Source organism: Vidua macroura, chromosome 4, assembly GCF_024509145.1.
Source record: "Vidua macroura isolate BioBank_ID:100142 chromosome 4, ASM2450914v1, whole genome shotgun sequence".
NCBI classification, from domain to species: Eukaryota; Metazoa; Chordata; class Aves; order Passeriformes; family Viduidae; genus Vidua; species Vidua macroura.
Window position 1 is genome coordinate 58,130,643 of NC_071574.1, and position 26,144 is coordinate 58,156,786.

The window sequence follows — 26,144 nt, forward strand, 5'->3', positions numbered from 1 at the left end:
TGTCAAAGAATGGAGTTTGCTGCCCCCGCTCCGAAATGACCCCACTGTGACACGAACATGGCTGCCGCAGTGCTTCCGACGCGAGTGAACTGCTCAGCCACAGTGACTGCTGAGTGAGCGCGGTGACTCAGTGACTGCTGTCCTCTGCAACCCCTGACCATTCCTATGTGTTTAGAACTTCAGAGCTACAAAGAAATAACAACTGGATACTACTTAAAAAACACACAACACTGACCTTAGAAGATTTCATTTTTGCCCCTTCTGTACTTAAATACTCCTTTCCTTACCAGATCTTATTTTGTGCCACAAATATTTTTATGCTTTTCTAAAAGCACATCCTTGATTCTATGTAACAAGGTCAGCATCTGTAGATTTTCAGTATGGTATGTAAAATCAGTTACTCAGTTTTACCACTTTGATATTGTTTAATGAAGTGGACACACACCTGCAGGATGCAGAAGTCCCAATTAAGAGCAACTCAATTTTACATTAACATGCATAGTAAATACATGCATGACCAGGTTTTACTGTTATAAAACCTTATAAAAATGAAGAAAGCAGGTGCATAAAAGTAGGTACATTTAAAATTGCTGCCATCGCAAGCAACCACTCTCTGCTACTGTTAAATATCAAAACAGCTTTAACTATGGAATACTTAGCACCAACAGCAATTTGTATTTGCAGGTAAGATGCATTCTTGTCTACAAAGTAAAAGAAAAAACATCCAAGTTTCATTCAGGTAATATTTTAATCCATTTTTATTACATGAATGAGGGACTTTATATCAGGAAATACAAGAAATACAAGCATCTATAAAAAAACTAATATAGAAATGTAGAATTATAAATGATTCATATAAAAGGAGTAAATATGACTAGCAATAAAAAAAAAATCTTATTTTCAAGTCTGATGTTAACTACCAGTGCTGACAAAGGCACTTTCTTCTCTTGTCTTCACTCATCCGTTTCCTCATTCAACAGTCTTGAAAGATTCATTCGGGTTTTCTCCAGTGCCAAAGTTTTTGCTCGTCTCTGAGGCCTTGAACTTGACACTGGGACTGGTTCTGGAATTCTAGCACAACTGAAACATAGATTGTTTAAGAGTTAGGTAAAAAAGACTAAGGAAACTGAAGAGCTTTTATAGGAACAAACTTGAAACATGGTCTTAAAGAGCAAAAATACTTAACAATTAAACACTTTTTATTTTTTGAGAATATACTGGTGTTTTCAAGTGATACAGCAGTAACAGTAAAGTTAACCAAGTGATAAGCAGTTGCAAAATAAGCAAAATTGGATGGAATCAAAGCAAACACACCAAATAGGCAAATGGGAGAGACTAACCCTGGTCACAATAAATTCCACAATAAATGGATTGCTTGCTTAAGAAAGAGTTGAACACAGCTGAAAAGTACAAAGATAATGTTGTTTTAATGCTTATATCCTACAAGATCATAAGGGAAAAAAATCCATTCACTCTATTCACTTCTCAGTCATTTCTAGATGCTTGCCACCTACATGTTGGACAACAAGGGGGAAAAAGAATTTAAGTTTTAAAAATTTATACTTCCACAGAACAGATTAAGAAAGCCAGGAAAAACCAACTGGAGGAAGAGCAATAATGTAAACCAAAAATCTGAATTTTTCCAGCTAGAATATCTGTTGACTTAGCACACAAAAAGTACGTTAAATAAATATTACAGGCTTCTTGGCAGGACCTGCTACTATTTCAAAAGTGCCAGTTTGAAGAAATTTTTTTCCTTAAATATTTATCAGTCTTTTCAGAACAGAGGGTATCAAAACATACATGTTTGGGACAGAAAAACATTTTAATTGAATTTCCTTGCTAGAACAGACATCATAGTTTTGATGGTGGGGAGACGAGGATTACCTTTCAAGACCGTGTTTTACACTTGCACCAGTTTTTCTTCTGCTCACAGACCTCACTTCTGACGCTTTCCGCTGTCCTAAGTATAAGCAAAAGTCTTTTTTCATATCTTGATACCATTTATTTTCTTAAACTAGTTTTGTATCTACTTTTCCTCAGTGTTTGATATTGCATTGAAACAGAAATATGCAGTCTGCACTGATAGAACGTGGTCACAAAAACCAACAACAAAAACCCCACAATTTTCTACTTCTCCCAAAACACCTGGACGTTACTGTCAGTGGCTATGGCTAGGTTATCTGCAAGCCTGTAGTCAGTCCTTTTCTCTTTTCTGAAATCTGTGTTATTGGGAGAGGCTAACAGCACAAAAATTTCCAAAGAACAAACTACTTTAATTTTTTAACAAATACAACTGTAAATCTACAACACAGTGTGAATGGCTTTCCCATCTACACATTCACAAAAAGTTAGCATGAAATTATTTTACTAAAAACAACTAATATTATAGTCACTGTACCTTTGCCAGTTTTGTTTCTTGTAGATCTTAATTTTGCAGTTTCTTTAACTTCATTAACTGGAGTATGAAGAGCATCTTTATTATTTTCTGTTAAACAGAATAACACACACAGAACTCAAATTAAAACTTGATTATCTTAAATACCAGTATTTTAAATTTTGGCTCTTACATTAAAAAGCCACACAATTGAACCCCACTTTTTCTTTAAACCAGAAACTAGCTAATAAAGCTAACAGGAAGTTTAAAATGCCAGCTGTAACTCCACCCCAGCAAAGGTCAATAATATATAAACTATTCCTGACAACTGTTTAGCTCCTTCTACTGTGTTGGAAGCTGAGCAAGTGGGACAGAAGATCAGCTTGTCTAAACAGAGACCTCCTTGTGGAGCTCAAGAGAAAAAAGGAACTGCAGGATCTCTGACAGCAAGGTCAGGCTTTGCAGGAAGATGGCAGAGCTGTGGTTCATACATGTGGGGAGAAGGCACCGAAGGCCAAAGTTCAATTACTGTTGAAACTGGTCAGTGTTTGTGAGATAGTAAAGAAGGACTTTTGATAGTACAGTAAAAGGAGGAGAAAATCCAAACAAAACACTAGATGAACACTTGCTGAAGATGGTCAGTCACCTAAGTGACTGACTAGAGAAAAAAAGCAGAGTCATTCAGTGCTTTATTTGCTTGATTCTGTAATATTACTGATGCACCTCAGGCTGCCTAGTCCCCTGAATCAGAAGACCATGAGCATGGGAACAGCGATTTTCCATTTGAGGACACTGATATTGTAAGGGACCAGCTCTAACAGCTGAATGTCTGTAAGCTGAGCAGGAGCCAGCAGTGGCATCCTGGCTGGCACCAGAGACTTCGTGGCCAGCAGGTCCAAGGCAGTGACCATTCTCCTGTACTCAGCACTGATGAGGCCACGCCTCAAATCCCGTTGTCAGTTCTGGGCCCCTCGCTGCAAGAAAGACATTGAGGTGCTGCAGTGAGTCTGGAGAAGGGCAGTGGAGCTGGGGAAGGGTCTGGAGCACAAGTGATACAGGGAGTAGCTGAGGGAGCTGGAGGTATCTCCCAAGTCCTATTACTTCTTATTTCCATCTAAATAATTTATTGAATTGTACACATGCTACTGTACTACACCCCTCCTGAATTACCTTCTTCATTGTGAGCAGTATTTTGAGACAATGTGACATCTTTTTCCTGTGTCCTTTCAGAGAGACCTGTTTCCTCAGTTCTTTCAGAGTGGTTTTTGCCCACATTAGGATCCTTGCTCAATTTCATTTGGAGCTTCTCAATAGCTCTTTGACATGGCTTATCTTCCACTTTCTGGAGAGCAGACATTTAATGTTAAATGCTACTTAAATTTACAAGTATTTCATCTATAAAATTTGCCTACTAATAGGATTAGGTGAAATTACTGCACAAAGGATACAATGTGTGATATGAAAGTGACCAGTCAAGCTAAAAGGAGAAAAACTTTCTCCATCAATACTAGGCACTAAAATACCTTTTTTCCCCATTTTTTTTAAAAGAAAACCTGAAAAAAATTAAAGCAACTGGACACAGAGTACAGCTTCCACTGGATGATATGCCCATCATGGATTCAGCATTCTTACCAACATTTCTGTGTACCATTGTGTTCATGTGCCACACTTCCAAATTTCAATATTTTTCCATATTAATAAAAGCAACAAAGTAAAACTCTTGTAATTCTTTCCCACTTCATCTTAAATCAATCATCCTTGTCATGCTGCCTAATGAGCTTCCTATTATACAATAAGTTTAGGTGTAAAATTTCAGCTGTTAATAATTAACTAAAGATAAGCTGCAAAACTGCAAGACTCAATACTGAATTTTATTTTAACTTAAAAAAATAACTACACCACAGTTATCAAAAGAACTTACTGTACTGCAAATGTATCAAGTCGGGCACACTGTTTTTCAAGCTGCTTCTACTGTCCATGGTTTATGCAGTGATATCAGCTCATATTATTGTAAATTGTTCAAAAATTAATTTTCAAAACTGGTTAGAAGATAAATTCCAGTCATATGGTCATCGTAAACAAAAGGTCCCTTTTTAAGGGTATCAGAATATTAGACTACTAATGATTAAAAAAGTAAGAACCATATTATTTATATACTACCTCTTGAATCTCATTGAGCAACACCAGAAGATTCTCTGTAGAAGAACTACTGAGTTCTAGAGAATTTAAAGCTTTTGCATAAATACGGACATCTGGTGCAGTTGGATCTGCCAGGATTTCATTGCAAATTTTCGTGGCTAAAGTATCATGCACTGTTAACTCCTGCAAAGGAAAGAAATTAGCTATTAGTAATTTTGCTCTTTACAAAACTATTTACAAGAGACTATTTACAAAGAGCAGTGAGAATAATCTGATTTAAACAGTTGGCTAATTTTACACAGCAAACATCTTCCTAAAATGCACTATTTTCAGTACATTCACCAACTGATTTTTATAAATATCTTCCACAATATAAACAATTAGCCATATGCAAGTTCCTACTAGCATTTTTTAATTGTAAGAGGGAGGGGAAATTCGGGATAGGGTGGGGAAGAAAAGGGAAGGAAAAGGGGGAGGAAAGTGTCAAACTAAAAAACTTCATTACCTGAACAAGCACGCATTTAATCCAACTGCTGACACCTGGAAACCCAGAGAGGCCCTGACAGGTAGCAGTAAACTAAGGGGGAGTAGTTCTTAATCTGACACAAGTACTATTTTCCTACAGTTTAACTCATTGTACCTGATAGTCCTGAGACTTCTTGGACTGACATTTCAGTCCACTTGGTCTGGTCAGGTCCACTAACAGCTCAGAAACATTACCGATATCTACTTCAGCCAAAGGTGATGTTGCAGGAGCATTTAAGAGTGTTTGCAGAGTTGGAAGATAAGCTTCTCCAAAGCACTCCTGGTTAGACCTGTTTCAGTGAAGTCAAGTATTAGTAGCATAATAAGAGAAAATTAAGTTTTCTCTTCCATGATGAAAGTTCACTGACCTGGTAGATCAATCAAAGCAAAGTGGGAGCAGCTAAACTTGGAAGCAACAGCCAGAAAGATCAAAACATTAAAACTCTTTCAAAGTACCATCTGAAACTTTAGCAGATGGTATTTCAAGCAAGTTTTAAGTAACACTTCCTTCCTCTGAAGAATTTGAACATTCATTGTTACTACTGAAAACTCAACTGATATACATGTTCTGTCTTGAAGAACAAGAGAAAAAAATTCCATAAATACATGTGTCTAATTCATTTTCATAGATTAATTCTTGTTTTCTGCTCATTCCTCCTTTCTGCTAGCATTTTTCTTTGGGGATACTTCTCATTGTATAAGAAAGCAAGAAAACCTGGTAAAAAAAGTATGCAGTGGTTAACAAGATTTTTGGAAGAAATACTTGTGATTTTTTTCTCAGAAAAGTTCATAACTCCTGCCAAGCAAGCCTAAAAATCATGTTTCACTTGGTTGTGTAAGTTGTCTAGAAGTGTGGTTCCACAAGACTTGTCAAAACAATTTAACAAGTAAGATGTCAAAAAGTACAAGGTACAGTTGAAGTGAAGCCTTTACTCTTACTGATATTTGTATTAACTTCCTATTTGAACCCAAATAACTATAGGAGAAAACCAAGAAAGCAAGTAGTTTTTAAAAAATCTCATTATTTGCTGCTGGATTATGGAGCCAAACCAGCTGCCAAAAAACCCTTTTGAGCACTACAATTGGCTACAAAAGAACCAAAGCAAGAACTCTCCCTTTCAACAGCTTCAAGACTTTATATTGGCTCAAGTACTACTGAAGTATCATTCAGACTATTCCTTGCAAATGAAAATAAAAACCCAACATCTCTACTAACACACAGGCACAAGCAGAAGCTTCTCCTCTTATGCTGCCTGCAAGTTTAATACACTATAGAAAACAGTCCATGAATAAGAATTGTCCCTATTCTAGCATCTCATATCACCCATCCAACATTACAGATTATTTAAAAAGTCAGGATCAAAATTTCTTCCTCAGAGTTCAAATATTTCGTTTCAAAAAGTAAAGCTCTTGATTATATCTGTGATGAGGTGTAAAGATTAACAGAGCAGCACCCAGAAAACAAATGGAATTTTAAAATTCAGTGAGAGATTAGTACCAAATCTAGGTATGAGCCTCCACTAAATCTCATTTATTACCCATGAATGGCAACTTTGCAGACAAGTTCCGAATTACACCTGGTATTAATAATTCGCTTCTAATAATACAGTATCCGTCACTGAAGAAAGTAAATTTACTCAACTTAAAATGGACTATTTATGATCCAAGATGCAGACAATGTTTTGAGACAGAAAATAAATAAGATTCCCTAGCTAAACAGAGATTCTAATCAATGAGCCAGACTAAGACATAGGATTTTTTTCTCCACAGATTTTTCTGATTTTTGCTTAACACATACACCGTGTATTTTTTCAAGAACACAATCATCTATGAGATGCCACAAGAAATTGCCTCATTTGCAAATGACTTGGAAATACTCAGGTGGGCAATCACTAGAACTCATAAAAAAAGAGAATGAAATTCACAGCATCAGAAGATGACATTCACAAGTAAAAGATTATCAATGTTAAAAGCTTAAATTCATTACTAATTATCAGAGATATTGGAAACATTAACTCAATTTTTCTGTTACTTTCATAAGAATTTGAGTAGGGAAACCCCCATTCTATAATAAACTGGGTATTTTTCTTTGGCTTTTTTCTGACAACAGCAAATACCACACTGCTTAGGGTTTTTTTGCCTCTTCAAGACAACTCCCCTTTGTACTACTCCTCTTAATGTGGCAACATATAGGCCACAAAAATTTAATTCAATTTGGTTTGAAAAATAGATAAGGTAACATAATACACCGAAATGAAAACTTAACTGTACAAAAGCAGATAAATCTTAGTTTGTTCTAACTTGGTAACACCACTAGCAGCTACTGAAAAGTAAGCTTTCAGCAGCAGGTAAAAAGAGATGAGAATTGCTATTTAAGCTCTTATTCCCTTCCATAAGTTCTCTACCTCTTTCGTCCACCACCAAAATAAACAAGAGATTTGAATATGCTGTGAATTTAAATTGGAGTATTCCTTGGTTCAAAAACAAACCCCAAACCACAACCCAGCAGCCTGCTGCTTTGATAACTGCTGGGCACTGATTATTTTCTTTTGAAGCATTCCTGCTAGCTACTTCTTAGTGACACTTCAAAGCCTACCTGTAATGCTCAACATAAGTAAGTAAAGCACATATTTTTAAATTAATTTTATTCATTCTTTTTGAGAAGAGTTTCAATTGTAGGCTTAGGAAAGAAAAAAAAAAAGCAAAACAACATGGGAAGCCACAGGGGTAACAGGGAATTAATGGAAAGTCTTCAGAATGGTCACAGGTTGAGATTATGTATTTTCAAAAGCAATAGGCATAGGAGGCTGAATTAGATGTCTAAATCTAATTTGCATTTGTACCATTTGTACTAGAGCAAGACTAAGAAAAGGTTCCTAAAGCTGCCAGATGAATGTATATTGTCATATAACAAATTACAAAGAGCATTACCTATTTGCATAAGCAAATAAAGGGAAGAAAACTCCCAGACAGTGTCGGAGCAGAGTATCCTCTTCAGTCACGGGATTATACCACAGCAAAACAAGACGAGAAAGGAGCTTGGCACTGATCAGCCTCCCAGAGAACATCAGCTTGGCAATGCCTTCTGCAGCTTCTGTCCTAAGTTCTGAATACTGAAGAAAGAGCTCATCATATACACAATACACCAACCATAATGCTTTTCACTAATACTTTACTGTAATAGCCTATATCCTATGTTAGCAATCACTTCTCTACATTCACGTATTTCCACCTGCAAATAGAATGCAAAGCTGCTCAAGGGTAATCTTAGCCTATACCAGTGACAAACTTGTGGTCATTTTCTAGGACAGGTGTTTGAATATTAGACCATTAATTTCAATTCACATCACATAATATTCCCAGGCAACCACATGGGATAAGCCATTTGCAAAAATAATTTTAAAACAAAACTAAGGCAAATTTTATAATATTCCTTACCTCACTGTCTAAGAAACCAGAAAGAAGCTTCAGAAGGCTGTGAACTGTGGCAGTCTCCTCTTCTTCCTCTATTGTTTCACTTTCATCCTCACCATTTTCAGTTCTAATGTGTGCACTTTCACTTTGAGAGTCATTGTCTCTTCTGGTTTTAAAAGGCTCAATTCCGAACAGCATTAGTTGATCGAAGATTGCCTTTAAAGCACTGAGCTTTATCTTTATGTTATCTATTTGTAAAACCTAAGTTTAATAAGGAAAAGAAATATATCATCTTCCAGTAGACCACCAATCTTGAGATTAAGCATAATAAGATTTTTCCTTCAATAAGATTGATAATTTTGGGAAATTTTTTCTAATACTTGAACCAATTTTCAAACTTTAGGAAGGTGTGATACAAATTTAAACCTGAACTGATAATACCATCTGGGAAATAATTTATCAAGTCACCTATGCAATTTGCACTACATAAAATCAAATTAATTTCACGCATGGAGTGAACATCTATGAATGAGATGTAATTTTTATTGTTCAACTCATAAACAGACACTGGACAAACATAGTCTGTTTGCCTGTGGCAGCTGCAGAGTGTTAGGCATTACAGAAATATAGCTAAATAAAGTACAGTTTAGTTAAAATCACAGTATGTAAAAAGACAACAGGGACCAAGAGAGCAATAAAAGTCAAAGTTACATAGGTTACTATATGTATTATCGTGGGAATAACATGTAAGTAAAACCATGCATCATGGGTTAGCCCAGAGATCTGTTTAGCCCAACACCGTGCTTCTGCTAGCAGCCTACATAGAGATTGTGGGACTTAGTACCTACAGATAGATTACTTAACTCAAAAATTTAAGTTACTAAAGTAACTGAAATCCTCTACAAACAAACTTTTTTTTTTAAATGTGACATACTCAAAGACAAGTTAAAAACAATAGTAAATGTTACTTTTTTAGGAACCTGAAGTTCTCCTACTATGACTGACAACTCTACTATCTTGTCTGAGCTAAGCACATCAGTTCAACTCTTGCTGTCATTTCTCCGTATCTGCCTGAACACACTCTTAGAAGAGCACAGTGGCTACCCACACTTCCCTCAAAGCCAGGGTCAACAACCAGGGTTAACAAGTGTCATATTTGATATAATTAGCTCGGTGTCACAACAATCACCACAAGGATGGGAATTGTGGATATTACAGCATCCAACATGCTCCATATCCACAGATGTTTGGCCATGCTATTATTTGTTGGTTTGAATACAGCTTTATCCTCTAGTTAACAACTCTTCCTTAATCCTTAATATAAACATATTAATTGTTCAGAATTTTAATCAGACACCCAATATCACAGGGAAGTATGCAACAGAAATGTGAAAACCATCAGACACATTTTCAGTCAAGGAAGGCTTAAAGAATTCTACAGCTTCTCTTTCCTGTATTGAGTAACAAATACATAACAGATTTCACCCAGATTTGGAAGAGAAAGTAAGACCTTAAAGATAAGGAACTCCTAGAAAATTTTAAGACAACAGGTGACCTTATAAAGGTAAAACATGCTACTACCAAAATAAACTGAATCTTATTAGACATCAGAAAAATCTACAGGAAACCACACTCTCCAGATCTTCAGAAAATCAGGAATTACTGGTTCTCAAAGAACATTACTATGTATGATAGCTTGTTATAGATACAAGACTAGATTTATTTGCTAAGTCACAAAGACCATAATTTCATTTCTCGTCAGATATTTTACCTGTAACAGCAATGGAAGCTGTTGTTGGGCAAATTCTTTGTTCTGAAGGGTACAGCAACCCAAACATAGAACTGCCATATTTCTCACAGCTGGGTGGACATTAGTTACACCTGGAAGTATCTGAAAACAATAATATTAAACTTCATAGACAAAATACATAAACTGAAAATAAAACTGACTACTAAAATATGCTTACCCTGAAATTAAAAATAATTTATTTTGATACAAGATTGGAAAATGGCAACAACCAAATACTCTGTTTATCTAGATATAAACAGAAGAGGATTGAATATGTTGTTTGAAATCAGCAACAAAATAATGAGTGTTTTGCTTTGTGTTTTTAATAAATACTTGTTTTCAAACAAAATGGAGTTGATCACTCTGGGAAACAAAAAAACCAACACACAACAACAAGCCTACACATTTCTTCATAAGACATTACCATTCTTGCAGAGAAACAATACCCAGTTCCAAGTTACGAAATACAGGTGCCACTGCGATGTACTTAAAATGGTTTTGAGAAGACAATTGCAAAAATCCACACAAAAGAAAAAACAGACTAGATACGGTATGAACAATGCAAAGGCATCATTTAATATTTTTGCATTTACTAAGGAGTTCAAGTTATTTTGTATTCCTACATACCAGAGATGGAATGATTTCATTAATGGTTGGATTGATTCCTTTAGAAAGAGACATGATCTTCAGAACCTCATAGCACATCATCAGACACTTCAACAGTGTTTCAGGATCATTCTTCAAGTTCAGGGAAAAGAGAAAAACATTATTAATACAAATGGTGGCTATGATCAGAATGGGACCATTAATCATAATTTGTCCCTACCCAAATAAACTTCTCCTGTCCACTACGCATTTGTGATGCAAGAATATTAATCATCTGTCTATAAGCTATGATCAAAATAAATTCCTTTTTATGTTTTCAGTTAGTTAAGAGTAAAAAGAGTAACAACAAGACTGCAATTTGTTTTTTCTAGAGCATACCATCAGCTTCTATACAATTTATCTTTTGTTAGAGCATACTATTGGCTTCTATAATTGCAAAAGAAGACTACTAATACCATAAATGTTTGATTTCAATTTTTAAAATGTATTTGAGACAAGGCCAAGCTACATTTTCTTTTAAAATTAAGAATAAATTTTAAAACTTAACCAGCACTTAAGAAGGGAAGATACCTTCTCCACACGCATTTCTTTAATTTCAGTTTGCTCTGTGGTTTTTATCAGATCATTTTTTGTGTGTTCCAACTCAGTTATTTTTTCTTTTAATACTGATGCTTTATTAAAATCCTGAAGAGTAATGCATTCTTCCAAAGCTTGTTTTGCTTCAAAAAGTTTCACTTTTATTTCAGCCAGCTGAAATACAAAGTAAAAAGAAAATTAACATAGTAACCTCTGTGGTATTAACCCTATTGACACTAGCCAATACTAACCTACTATATAAAACTCTGGATGATTAAACTTAAAACATATTTTTCTTATTAACTAAAATCTGCTCACCTTTAGCTCCCGCTTTCTTATTTCAGCAGCATCAATAGGCTGGTCAATTGCAACAATTGGTTCACGAACTTCTGATATAATTTCTGCAATCTATTGTTAAAACAGTGTATTAGTGCCATTAACTGCAGTTCAGATATGTACTAAGCATTTAACTTTTCCAAATTTAAAATATTATCTTTCTGGAAAAAGTATTCCACATCCATGCAGTTTCTCTTAGCAGCTCGTTCCCTGTAAATAATCCTCAATTTGACAACACATGTTACCATGAGCACATTTCAATCCCATTTTCTCCCATCCAGCTGGGTAAGCAAGGAACAAGAAGACCTTAAGTACCTATCTAATTTAACAGGAGGGAAGAGAAATATGAAACCTGGAAAGCAACATCATCCTCACTTTGCATGTTTTTGTCAAAACACTTTGCATCTAGTACGATAAAGTATTCTGGAACAGGCTACTGAAGTGTAACACTTTCCTAGTCTGAGGACTGCATTTACAACACCAGTCATATCTTTAAACATAAAGGTCTCTAGAAAACCACAAAATGCAGCTATGCTTAAAACCAAAATAACAACAAACAACAATAACAAACCCTGCCCACCCCAAAAAACCCAACAAAACAAAAAAACCCAAACAAAAAAAAAAAAAAAAAAACAAAAAAAAAAAAACAAAAAAAAAAAAAACAAAAAAACAAAAAAACCAAACACCAATCCAAAAAAAACCAAGGGGGAAGGAGACAATATTTAAATACTGATATTTCTTTTACAATGCTTTATAAAGGCTGTTTGATTTATGGGGAAGACTGAGACTAGAAAACAAGCTTTTACAATTACTTACAATTTGAATCCTTCTGTCCTCATCCTTAACAATACTGAGCAATCTTTCAACAAGCAGAGGTATAAGTACTGCTGAAGTTGAAGGTAAAATGAGAATCTTTTGTAAAATAACTAGCAGATGCTTTCTGGATTAGAGAAAAAAAAAACAAACAATGTTTGCTTATTCAAGAAAATAGAAGATGTAAGAGTTACTACCCTACCAACTTAGAGATATTGTGATGAAGACTTCATAATACAGTATGAAACTTTTTTCCATAGCTACATTAACTGCCAAATGTATCTTCTTACTTAGCAATGCTTGCCTTTTACTTTTTTAATCATATGTCCCTACTGTCCAAAGAAAAGTCATACCAGCAGAAAGAGTCAGTATCAATGGAAATTATCTGACTGCAAACTAAAAAAAAAAACAAAAAAAAAAAAAAAAAACAACAAACAAACAAACAAAAAAAACCAAACAAAAAAAACACGCCCAAAAAAAAAAAAAAAAAAAAGAAAGAAAAATACAACTTAAACTATCCTGCCAATCTGGCACACATTTACACATTCCACTAAGAGTTTGAATTTACTGCTGTATTTATACTATCATAACTACAAGTTTTCACAAAATGTCTGAGATGGTATGAATTTTCAGACATGTTCGCTCTTCTTACTTCACACCAAAAGGCTGTTCAAATTGTAAGCATGACTCAGTTAACACAATTTACCCTGGCATCTAAGATATTTGTAGTCTTTTAGGCCTTAGCAGATTATAGCTTAAAAACACAAGAAACAAACAGGCTACTTGCTACAAGTCATCTGTTGTGAAGCAGTATGCATTTCTCCCTTTATTTTTTACATACTATGCTCCAAATGAGCAGTTCTGTATTTTCATAATCTCAATAATACTTTATGAAAACAACTGAATTTGTTTTCCCTAACAAACTTCTGAATTAGAACTTACTATTCCATAAAAGTAAGCAGACAATACTTGGCACAATGTTGGGACCAATTCCACTAAGGAGACTGCTTTCTATTCCAGCTAGCATTAGAACTGTATTTTGTCTGTTTGATCAGGTTCTTTTCCAAGCAGAGGTTCTATGCCTGTCCTCAGGCATCAGTATCTTAAGCTTAATAACACAAATTTGATATTTAAGTTTACCTTCCTCCCTCTTCCATGGTATCCATGCAGCCTATGATTAGAATCAGTTGCTGGCCTATGAATTCTTTTGTCATCAGGTTTTCAAAACAATTAAAATCTTCTTTTTGCTCTTCACTGAGAATTGGCATATTTTGAAGATAACTGAATCCAAACAGAACAGATATAATTACATTCAGATTCACTGTTGGACAGTAATAAATAATAAATAAATACACTCCAAACAAATCCAACTATCCACTCCTGCCCCACCCCAATAAAAAACCACACCACTTTCTTGTCCTGTATAATGAAATGGTTACATTATAATCAAATTGTACCTAATTTTTAGGTACAAACCCTAAAAATTAATGATTGTGTTCTTTTCATAGATTATTTTTCAGGAAGTTATTTATACCAGATAATGTACAGTTTCAAAATAATGTACTTCATTTTAAAAAAACCCTTTTGTGAATGTAATACAATAGGAAACATGAAATGTCAAGTAATGCTACATGTGATTTCAGTTCTGTAAAAATGCATAAAGGTAACATCTTAGGAACAATCATGAAAGTGTACAGTGACTTCTTTATCTGATTAAATATGTTATCACAGACTAATAATCTCTTATCAGATACATTCAGCTATATAGCATGGAAAGTGTGACCAGTTTGTTCCATTTCTTCATTTTTCTAGACTCAATTGTTTTTTTATCAAAATTTTATCTATCAGTGAGAGTTATGCATGTTCAGAAAATCCAGAGTGAAACATCACTGACAAAATTCCATATCACAAAATACAATTCAAATATTGACAAGAACTGTGAAAAAGATGCTTTTTTCTACCTCAGCTTTGTAGATACTTTTCAGTAACAGCTTGTTATTTTTAGCAAATTTTCACAATTTCTTCAAATTTAGGACAAAAAAAAATTTGCATGTAACTACTATTTTAAGAAGATCTGAAATGAAAATTGTTTCTGATCATTTAATAATGTTACCTGCACCAGGTAACAGTGGATATGGAAATGCAGCTCACAATCCTGCTTTTTTCTGAAGTCCCAATGACTTGTCCCCATGACTTGCATGTTCCTGCTTCTCCTAACCAACACCCTCACAGTGCACTGCATAATTGTACACTGTACACCAGAAGATCGAGAAGTGAAAATCTTACCTGAAACAACAGCTCAACAATGAGGGGTTTAACAGTTGATACCATAAACAATTACTAGTAAACCTGATTAATTTTAGCCTCACCCTCAAGAATAATGTAACGGAAGGCACTTTGAGTAAGATTGGATGAAAACAGAACAAATGTTCTCTTGAAGAACAGATTTTTTGGAAAATAAATGTTTCATGGACTGTTAAATGCATAATGAATGAATAAATTTATACCCACCCGACTGGATATACATTTCAAAACTAAGGAAGCACAGATGCTTCATTTATTAAAAGTTTATGAAACATGTTAACACATTCCACACTGAAAAGTAGCAATGGCTTCTGCAATCACTACCAGTATACTACACCCAGTACAGTGAGAAAAGAATATGCACATTTTTAATTTGAAACATCTATCAATACAACGCATTTTTCAGCAAATCTGATTTATTATCATTTCAGGAAGATTCAATGTTTTTCAGGTACAACACCTCAGTGAACATTTCCCAGCTTTATCAATGCTCAGAAGCAAATTCTGTTCAAAATTTATGTTAAGACTAAAGAATCTCATGAAGACAAAAAAAACAAGGAAAAAATAAAACAAAACAAAAAAACAAACCCAAGCAAAACACACAAACAAGCACCCCATTGAAAATAAAATTGCCATTCTTCATTTGAGCAAAAAAATTGCCTTAAAAAACATTCATTTCCAGCCTCCTGCACCCTCCAGTTAAATAACTCTTCTGTAACTGGCTCATTTTGCTCTGTCACTGCCTTCAAACATAAGTTTTTAGGAACCATGCCTGCCTCAGCAGGCAAAAGACAAGGGAAGTTTCAATTTAAAAATGCTTCTCTTAGGGACAGCAGCAAAATTTTACTTTATTTTCACAAATGACAACAATGGAAGAAGTGTCAGTTTCTGCAAGCTCTAAAAAATCTCTCAAAAATATTTTCAAAAAAGCAAAGCTAAAATCCCTCTTCAAACACAATTTTGGGTTTGAAGGATATGTGAACACTTGAATAAAAGAAATATCCTCTAATTTAAAAAAATCTACTTTAGTGGTAAGAGATTTATTTTTAAATGCAATGTACCTCAATAAATAATCTGCATATATAGCTGGTTCTGGCAAAATCTGTTCTAGTAAATCTTCACCTTCTTCACCTTTTGATTTTAGATATTCACAAAGACATCTCCAATATAACACATTCTCAGCTGTTAAATCCTCCTGTGGAATCAGCTTTCTAAACAAAAATAGACAAAGCAATATGAAGAGATGAATACAAGAATCTAAAACAATAAATACACAGAAGTATTAGAAAATAAGAAATAAATATTATTTCCTAAAATGCAAATAAAACCCCATCAAAGGTATTCCCCACAGAAATAGTTAGAGATTGAGAAAAATAACTTCCTCTCTCTTGAGGCCACAGAGCTCCACAAGCCATTCACTACATTGCCCTTCTCAGTATTTTAACTCAAGGCTGTTCACACCAGTTTGCAGAAACATACTGCCCAACCCTTCAGACCTTCTACAGCAACCAGCCAGGTACTTTATGAAACATTGTTATCACTGCACAACTCTGGAAAACTGAACACCATTAATCCACAGAAGTGCAAAACTGCAGTAAAATATTTTTCAGCTTCTATGAATTGTTTCTTCCATTCTTAATACAAGATCTTGAGACAATGAAGTAGCAATCATAGTATGTCAAATGCAAAAGCTAATACAGCTTTTGAAATCAGTAGATGCTACATGCACTGCACTCCAAAGCTATAGATGTGGGCCTGTCTGGCTTTAAAAAGCATCAATAATAGTGAAATAACTTTCTTACAGCGGAAATGGGCCAGTATCTTAAGAGGTTAAAAGGAATTTAGTTTTATATTCTCATACAAAATACTCGTCTTTTGGAAATGAAGAATGCTCTGCATACCTGCTGTCAAGGTTTTTACAGTTCTGAACAATGTCATGAAGTGGATATAATGAAAACATAGCATTTAGTACTGGGATGGCCACTTCTGGGCAGTTTTCTATATCCAGTCTATGAAGCAATTCTAAAACATCCCCTTCAGTGAATTGTAACCAGGCTTGAAGTAGCTTCTTCTTCATTACTTCCTTTACAACATCTAATAATACAGGAATTCAAACAGTTTAAAACAAAGTTTAAAAAATATCAAATTTTAAACATACTTTCACAAAACATTTTTCTATAGAAGTCTTTTTGCAAAAGAAGCTATTATCCAGTTAAACTTAACGTTACCTTAAATAAAGAAAAACCCTGTTGAGCAAGAACGACCTAGGGCACACACTTTTTTGTGGCAATGTAAGTTTTCCTCTCACAGGGAATTAAAAAAAAAAAAACTCTATCCAAAAAAACTTCTAATTTTAAAGACAGCATCTCAACCCAGAAATCCTACAAACTCCTGTAGAAGAAATAATCAAAATTAGAATCACAGAATAGCATCCAGACACTTTTTGAGTATTTCCCGTGTGGGAGACTCCACAACCTCTTTGGGCAACCTGCTCCAGTGTTTGGTCACCTGCACAGTACATAAATTCTTCCTCATGTTCAGGCAGAACATTCTGTGCATCAGTCTCTGCTCATTGCATCTTTTCCTATCACTTGGCAGCACTGAGCAGAGCCTGGCTCCATCCTCCTGCCACCTTCCCTTCAGGTACTGACAGACATTGATGTGCTCCCCTCCCAGTTTTCTCGAGGCTGAACAGGTCCAGCTCCCTCAGCCTGTCCTCGTAACAGAGATGCTCCAGTCCCAAATATTCTGGGTAAGCATTGTTACGTACTTGCTCTGTTTCAGGAATCAGCCACTTTTGGAGGCAAGATACTACATGTGAATTGACATACAAAATTCTCAGGCTATTTCAATTATGTCAATGGGTTACGAAGTTTACATATGATACTTTAACTCCCTACTCAACACTGCCACAAGAATCCAGTTCCTGGATCAATAGAGTACTATTTTATCAATGAAAAAAGTATTTATGGGAACATGCAGAATATATACATCATTAAAGCATTTACCCAGACTTAAGCAGGTAAGTTGAAAAGTTGCGTCTGATGGAGGTAAAAACATAATAACTAGGAAGGAAAACAATTTTACTCTTAGGCTCTTTCAGAAAACAATATCCAGTATAAGGGAAACAACATACACACACACACTAACAACATTCATCTTTCCTCTTATATGTAACTCATGGTAATAAATACAGCACTTAAATATAGTTTAGAGTTCAAAAAGAACTGTAAAAAGGCCTTGAAAAAGCTAAATTACAGTCCTAAGGATAAGAAACCTCTCCAAGAAGGTGAAACGCATAAACTAATAGAATACAGTACAATGAGAGCTGAACTCACCCTGAAAAGCATAACAAAGCAGAATGTGGATTATGTATTCTAGACCTTATCTAACTATAAGCCCTTGTTCTGAAGCCAATATGGAAGAACATACAAAATTTAATGTAGGTACCTTGAATGAGCAGGTTCCTCGCTTTGCTAGCTCAGGAGTTACCCAGATGGGCAAATTCAATAAAGATATATATATTCAAGGTTACAGGATTTGCAATATTTGCAATATAGAATAGCCAGTTTGGAAAACAACCTATCTTACCTGGCAAAGAACATATGGTATCAGTCAAACTACAAACCCTGGCAGATGTTTTCCCCTGTGATGTCAAGAAAAAGAAAAGTCCTCAATAGCTGGGATGTAAAATCATCCTAAGCTAAAGACAGACACTAAGAAAGTATCTATCCTGGATCATAAAAGAAGACACACACTTCTTTATGCTGAACACATCAAGGTCACCAAAAAACAGGCCACATAGAAAGGCTGTACTTTCTCTCTAAGGGAATACAACAAATATTTGCTCCTGACAAGCGAAGGATCACATGAAAAATTAGGGAAAGTAGTTTCTTCCTCAGTTTGGAAAGATTACTAAGATAAATGAATTCATGCTTAGCAGTATCTCCCAAGACTAAGGATTAATGGGGGAGTGGTGGTAGCCAGCAGACAAGCAGCAACTAGTTAGATAAAACAGAAAACGAGTGTATCAGTAAGAAACAGTAATTCAGAACATGGGTTTTTCAGTGCTGGACTTCAGAAACAGAACATAGCTAACTTCTGTAGGCTACTACAGGCCAATTCAGGATAGGCGTGGCAAAGTGACTAAAACTTCCTATACAGAAGGACATGGTCTTTCTATGTAGTTCTACTCAGCACAAAAAAGGACTCAGCTGATTCTCTCTCCTGTCAAGAACAGAATATGAACCCCAGCTAGCCAAAAACAATAGATCAATAAAACACATGCATGCATGACACACCTTAAAGAGATCTAGTCCCCAGTACTTCAGTCTTGTTTTGTAAGTGAATATCCACATAAATCATAATTCTCACAATTCCCAAGCAGCATATCAGTCAGCAAGGGAAATTCTCAGAGTAAAATTCAACTTAGTGCAGGCTTTCCAATCAAAGTAGGGGGTTTCACATCAGCACTCAGTAAAACTGGTAGCTTCTACTGTGAAATTCATGCATACAATTGTGCTGCTGTTGGGGGAAACAAAAAAACCAAAACAGTGTTCTACGCAGGCAGGCCAAAATTGTCTTGCTCAGATGCAGGTGATGTTTTGATCTTTTGGCAACACCACCCCATACAATTATGGATACATTCTGAATGGCTCTTTCTATAGAGTGATACAGTATAAAAGACATTAAAAAGAATAAAGCTGCCACATGGTGAAATGCATAAGGGTCAAAGATTCCTTAAAAGTTAAACAAAAAAATAACCAGCTGAGAAGACTTCTCTCTGAAAGCACATAAGCAATATTTTCAAACTGATATTAATGTTCACATTTAAATTCGTTAATACATTTATTAGTTACAAAAATATCTGTAATGTAACATTTCCAAATACAGCAAATTAATTACATTTTTATAATTCTGTGTTTAATTACTTTTTAAAAAAAATTTAATAGCATTTGGTCCTATTTTAAAGCTCATTGGCTTTCAGGTTTTTTGAAAGTGCAATTCTTTTCTGGTTTGTTCACTATAAGGGGCCTTGAAAAACAAAGCAGCAAGCAGATTTAATGTATCTAAACACTTCCTGATACCTCATTACTCCATTCAAGCTCATTATTGCCATCATAGCTTCTGCAAACATCACTCCAACACATTAGAAATTATTCTCTCTTAAACATTAGTATTAACATGTTAAGAAACCTGTGATCTCTTACCAGATCTGTCATTAAGTCCTTGTTGCAACAATTTTACTCTCTGTGCTATTGTCAGAGCTCTCATGTGGACTTTTTCTGCCAAAACCTGAAAAAAATATTAAGACATTAAAATACATTTCCACATGTGATAACCTACCTATGGTTTTACACTTTGAGTTTAACTATCCACATAAATCCTAAATCAATAGAAACCTCTAATACCTATACCAACAGCACTGTACGAACACATTAACCATCAGATACTTGTGCATGGAAGAAAATGTAAAGTAAAATAAACAACAAAATTAACACATAGCTTAAAAGCTCATCAGCTCTGCTTGAATGCAACACCTGGACACGAAAACTATCCTCTCTCTTTAAAGTGCACAGGGTAATGAATACCTACAATAAATTACAGAACTTAGTACTTTCCTTAAAAAGCCTACTGACAGAGATTCAGTTGAAAAAACCAATCTAGCCTAAGATAAAATAAGCAGATGGTTCAGTGTGAAAAAATTGAATATTTTGTTTCAAGATCTCCTGTAAGATGCCTACATAAGAAACAGACATGTTAGCATACTTTCTTACCTCTGCATGTAAACCTGAGTAACAGTTGATACTTCCCAAAATTGCAATACCAAAACCATGCCATTTTTTACTACTGCTGTGGTCCTAACATCCACTATGTAATAACAGAGAAGCAAATTTGCTTCAGTAACATCACAAAATGCATAGAGAAAAAACAAGAGACTGCATACATAATTTATACTGTTACTACCTGATCTTCAACAGACAGTCTACCACACAAGTAATTTCTATCAAGCAAGTTCTACAGTCAAATTCAGCAGTTTTAACTAGAAAACTAGTATTAAATCACCCCCCTCAAAATTTTGGTAAATGAAAATAAATTATTTAACTGTTCTTAGTGTTAAGTGAAATATAATAAAAGATTTAAAGTATTTTTCTTAAGTCAGCCTTTGAAATTAATGATAAGTGATCCAATTTACCTCATATGCCAGCTTTCTGACAGCCTCCTTTACATCCATGGTGCGGCCTACAATTATTGGCAAAGTCCTTTCTGATGGAGCGATACATGACAGCACGGCACGTCTCACATCTGAGTTTGAATCATTTTCAAGCAACGTGCTGTAAACTGAAAATAAAATAGTCATAATAATGCTTTCAGATGAGTTTGAAACATAGAAAAACAGAAAATACTTTTAAAAATAACATCAGCAGTTGTTACCAAAACCCTTCTCCTGCCCCTGCAGAGCTGATAATTTAGGAAGCAGCTCAGGGTCACAACTCCAAGATTTTATGGTAACTACATGATGAGCTATGATGTCAAAAGAAATAATGTTTGCAGTCATAAGTAAGATCCTCAGTTAATAACTCCAAAAATTACTGCTCTAGATCCCACACATAAACAACCACTTTGTCATTTACTAGCAGAAAAAAAAAACATTTCCAAATATTGGCTCTTTAAGACCTCTATTCACTAGTTGTACTTCTTCATTATCTTTTGAAGTAGATCCTCAAATTTTCCTATAAATGGAAAATTGCAATCTCCATTAAGCCTACCAAAACTCCTACAGTAAATCCCTAACATCCCTCACACTCTTTTATTATATTTTTGAACCTTATTCAAAATCCAAAGCAGCTATAAATTTAGTTTTATCAGAGTATACATGAATTCATCTTGCTCTGTAAGACAATGATTTACTATGAAATTTATGTGCTCCTAAATAAGTAACCTATAAACAACACATAGAAAATAAAATTTAAAAGAAGCTACCTTAACAGCAGAAAACTCCAATTAAGTAATTCTTCACAAAAGGCAATATGTAGAGATTAATTAAGGCACAATTTACATATCAACTCTGCTGGTACAAACTACACTTTGTCTACCTCGAGGCAAAGGAAGTAGCAACTTAGTCAAGAATCATACAATACACAAAGAAACCCTCAAACATCATCAAGATCCCTGCATTGCAGAGATGGTGATCTCTTCTATAAAAGTGATCATAATTTGAGACAACAGTAGTTTATCATCTCTACTCTTCTAAGAAGAGTTTTGTACTAATTCAATTAACAGTACCAAAGGGTCCTTAGAGAGCAAGAACTGAACAAACACGTATTATACCTCCACTCTACTACACAACACATTTTCACAAGCCTACTTCAACATTCAGTTCACATAGCAGCCTGAGCCCAGTATGATTGTCTAAGCAGATCTCTCCTAACAGTTGTCTTTTCCCCTTGAACACACATAACACTTGCATCTTCCATCTCCTCAAGCAAAGAGTTTCACAGTTTACAAAAAAAAAAAAAAAAAAAAAAAAAAAACTTTAAAATACTTTAAAGTAAGGTAAATTAGACAAATGAGAGAGACCAATACTACTTACTATTAACAACAGGGCAGTTTTCATCCTTAGGATCTTGAAGCCTTGACAGGGCCAAGACAGCTTGAATTCTCACACTTGGAAATTTATCTTTAAGTCTAATCAGCATAGCTTCATTAATTTTATCAAATAAGTCATCATCAATCTCAGCATTCTCTGGCATATTTCCCAAAATCTTATTAACAAGCTGACAGGTTCGAAACCTAACTGCATGGCTGTTCGCATTGTGAGACTTAGGGAAAGAAAAAAAAGGTATTCTTATAATCACACTTTTCTCATTTCCAACATAAGGCTATTAATATGCACATCTAAGTGCCTAATATTCTACAGAATAAATGAAATATGCATTTCTATGTTTCAAAAGCTTTTCCAATTTAATTTTATTTTTAATCTCAAAAAGTGACAGAAGTGAAAAGCAATTACAGCCCATTGCCTAGACCAGCAACTCTAGAAAATTGGCAGTGCCTTCACAAAGGAAGCAACACGCTGACCACTGCATGCAGCCTGCAGTGCATTAGCCAACTTACTACTCTGCCTCCATAAAACATTAGAAGAAAAAAAACCACATTAGCAATTATGACTAGCTATCTTAGGCCTGATCCATAATCTTTCCACGGCAAATCAATAGTTTAGGAAAATGTAATTCTATTTGTGTGTCCATGCTGTTGGAACCGTTTATCTTTCTATGTAACACTTGCAGTAAGCAGAAAGGACTAATACATGTGCCAGCCACAGTTGTATAGAAGATCTTCTAATATTTTTGCTATCAAAGGGTGAGTATAAATTAATTTCCACCACACTTCTACAATTTCATGCTTACAAATATACCTCTAGCAAAGCCTATAAGTGACATATCTGATAGCCATATAAGAGAACTTTCATTTTTCTCAAAGGCCCATTTTGAAATCCAGTAGTTAGATTATTGTGTGTGATTGGTCGATCTTTTTGTGTGGGGGAATGGGGATGATGTTACTTGTCAAGCACTAGCTTTGTTCTGCTTTCACTTTTTAAGTTCTGATTTTTAAGTATTGTCAAGTACCAGCAAGTTTTCCCCACTGCAAAAAGTTTCCATTTTCTATGTTAGAAATGTTAGACATTTAAGAATAAATGTTAACTGTACCTCAAGCAGAAATTTAAACACATAATTCAGAAGTAAATTATCTTCTTCTCCCTCATTACTACCATCTTCTTTCTCCATGTGATAGAACGAAGTAACAAATCCAGCTGCAAAATTGATCACTCGCTCCACTGCTGGTTCCCGCCTGTAGATTATCATAGCATACTTGAGGAAGTGAATGAATTTTTCATTAAAGCCTTCTTTATCATCCAACTGGGAAAAAAAAACCAAACCACAACAAAAGATAACTATCCGGTTCATCTTTCAAAGCTGTACCACAGAAAAATAAAGTAAGTGGGCTTACAGCTTCCAATTGAATTTAAATTTTTAAAGATCTACAGCCAGCAGCCGGGGCACACCCGCTGTCGTGCCCTCCTCAGTGAGTATTTTGCTGTAACTCCACAGCAGGCAAATTACAACCGCGGGGTTCCACCCGGCCGACAGATTTCAGGACGACAATCAACACCCCGTCCATTATATCTTGTGTCACACCCACATCTCGAGTATCCGAACACCTTCCCGCGGCATCACCAACACCTGCGGGCAGCTCTCACCGCCGCGTTCGCAGGAGACAGTTGTGCAGAATAGTTCAGCGGCCTGGTTTTGCGGCATTTGGGTGGGTTTTTTTGGGGAGGGCTGGGGGCTCTTTTTGTTTGTTTTTAAGTCGCGGGCTCTCCTTAGGCACACTGGTGTTCGTTTTAGGGGAACACTGCGGAGGCGGCCCCTGCCCCCGGGGGACCAGCGGAGCAGCCCGCTGGGGCCCTCAGCTCCCCCCGCGCCGGGCCGCCCGAGGGCAGCCGTACCTGAGCATAAGTGCTCTTCAGAGCCACCACGAGCTTCGCGTGGTTCTGGTGAGGCTTCTGAGCCAGCTGAAAGGCCTCCTGGACCTGCAGCAGCTTCTTTTTGGCTCCCATGGCCGAGGAGCGGCTGCGGGACCGACCCCTCACAGCCCCGCGCGCGCGCCAGCAACGGCCACAGCCTCCGCGCGCGCAGCTTCAAACCGAGCGCGGGAGCAGCTCCCGATCTCGCGAGAAAGCCGCACGGGCGCGCGCTCGTGCCTGCGCGCTGGGGGCGGGGCGGGGGCCGGGCGGGGCGGGCGATGGCGGGCGGCCAATGGGCCGCGTTGGCCGGGAACGCGCGCGGAGCGTCGCCATTCCTACACAATCGCAGAAGGAATCGGGTTGGAGAGCAGCTCTGAGATATTCCCGTCCAAGCTGTGAGCGAACACTGCCATGTCAGCTAGACCATGGCACTGAGTCCAGTTACTTCTTGAACACTTCCAGGGATGGTGACTTTACCATCTCCCTGGACAGCCCACTCACCTTTCTGTGAAGACTCACCCTGTCTAATCAGTCTTTCTGTGAAGAAATTCTTCCTAACGTCCAACCTTAAGGTGGCTCATTTTAAGATGTTCCCTGGTCCTGTATCGGGTTGCCTGTGAGCAGATGCCGACCCCTATCTGGCTATAGCTCTCTTTCAGGTAGTTGAATGATAAGGTTAAATTTATTCATAAAATGGGGTTTGTGCTCCAAACCCTTCAGGGCGGCCTGGGAGGGAGAGGGATGGGCTGGGGCCGTGCGGGGCTGTGATTGCCCTGCGGCTGTTCCACGGCGGGAGCGGCCGTTCCGAAGTCCATCGGCGGTGTCAGCCCGGCTGCGGCTGAGGGGAAGCGGCGCGGGCGAGGGCTTCCAGAGCTACGTTGGCCAAAATAGTTAAATGTCCCTGACAAACCCGCCCGGAGCCGCTCTCCCAAAGTCCTCTCCGGACGTGAGCACCAGGAAAAATACAGACCGGTTTCGTAAACCGAAGCATGTGCGGCAGCAACCTGAGAAACTCAGCCGCTGTCTAAGTAATGAAAGCTCATTGAAACGCCCGCTCTTCTGTACCCTCTGCGAGGGGCCTGAGAAGGCGGACATACGGATGCAACACCCATCTGTGCTCCTTCCAGTCTGAATCCCTTTTTAGTGGAAATGTCCCCCAAGTATTCAAGCGTTTGTTGGGAAGCTAATGCTTTCCCAGAAATCCTTTAACTTGAGAATAGTAATAAGCCTCATTATCTCAGAATCTCATTAAAAACAGGAAAGACAACTAAGCTCAAACCCCAGAGCTGCGTTAGTGTTACGGAACGTACGGTGAGCATTTAATGACACAATTAACGAGAAACAAGGCCGTGGGTGATTAGCTGAGGGGAAACATTCTGAGCACATATCAATTACAGAGTTATAGACAACATTCAAAGTGAACACAAACCGTGGACAGCAGGAACTTAACGTGTTTGACGTCCATATATGTTTGGGCTTTAAGAAAAAAGTGCCTGATTGGATGGGCCTTCAAGGGATGACAGCTATTTAGTAAGGACAGGTGACAAACCATCAAATGACAAGAGGTCAAATAGGCAGGACCTGTCTTGAAGAAGGGTCATTTTTGTCTAAGGGAAAAAAGAAAAAGGGAAAAAAAAAAAAAAAGAAAAACACTAGGGGTCAGTCTTGTTCTAGATCTGAATCTTCCTAGTGTTTTAGTGTTTTATTTAAGAAGCAGATTTTAATCAACCAAATAA

The 26,144-nt window shown here is 36.5% G+C and overlaps 1 protein-coding gene across 2 annotated transcripts; it reads right to left on the reverse strand.

Annotated features, from left to right (window-relative positions):
- Nucleotides 1–742: 742 nt before the first annotated feature.
- Nucleotides 743–24,531, reverse strand: NCAPG (non-SMC condensin I complex subunit G). 2 transcript variants are annotated; one of them, XM_053976642.1, is made up of 21 exons: nucleotides 24,391–24,531; nucleotides 23,591–23,800; nucleotides 22,474–22,702; nucleotides 21,076–21,221; nucleotides 20,090–20,174; nucleotides 16,781–16,973; nucleotides 15,941–16,090; nucleotides 13,716–13,856; nucleotides 12,579–12,702; nucleotides 11,745–11,834; nucleotides 11,421–11,600; nucleotides 10,872–10,982; nucleotides 10,227–10,346; nucleotides 8,480–8,716; nucleotides 7,973–8,154; nucleotides 5,157–5,331; nucleotides 4,538–4,699; nucleotides 3,548–3,719; nucleotides 2,402–2,488; nucleotides 1,888–1,963; nucleotides 743–1,080 (listed from the first exon to the last, which is right to left on the reverse strand). In XM_053976642.1, exons 1-21 carry the CDS (start codon nucleotides 24,499–24,501, stop codon nucleotides 954–956), a joined length of 3,108 nt encoding a protein of 1,035 aa, XP_053832617.1. In that variant the 5' UTR covers nucleotides 24,502–24,531; the 3' UTR covers nucleotides 743–953. The 2 variants fall into 2 exon arrangements, with proteins under 2 accessions (XP_053832617.1, XP_053832618.1); XM_053976643.1 differs by having other exon boundaries at nucleotides 23,591–23,732; nucleotides 24,391–24,454.
- Between the last annotated feature and the right edge of the window lie 1,613 nt (nucleotides 24,532–26,144).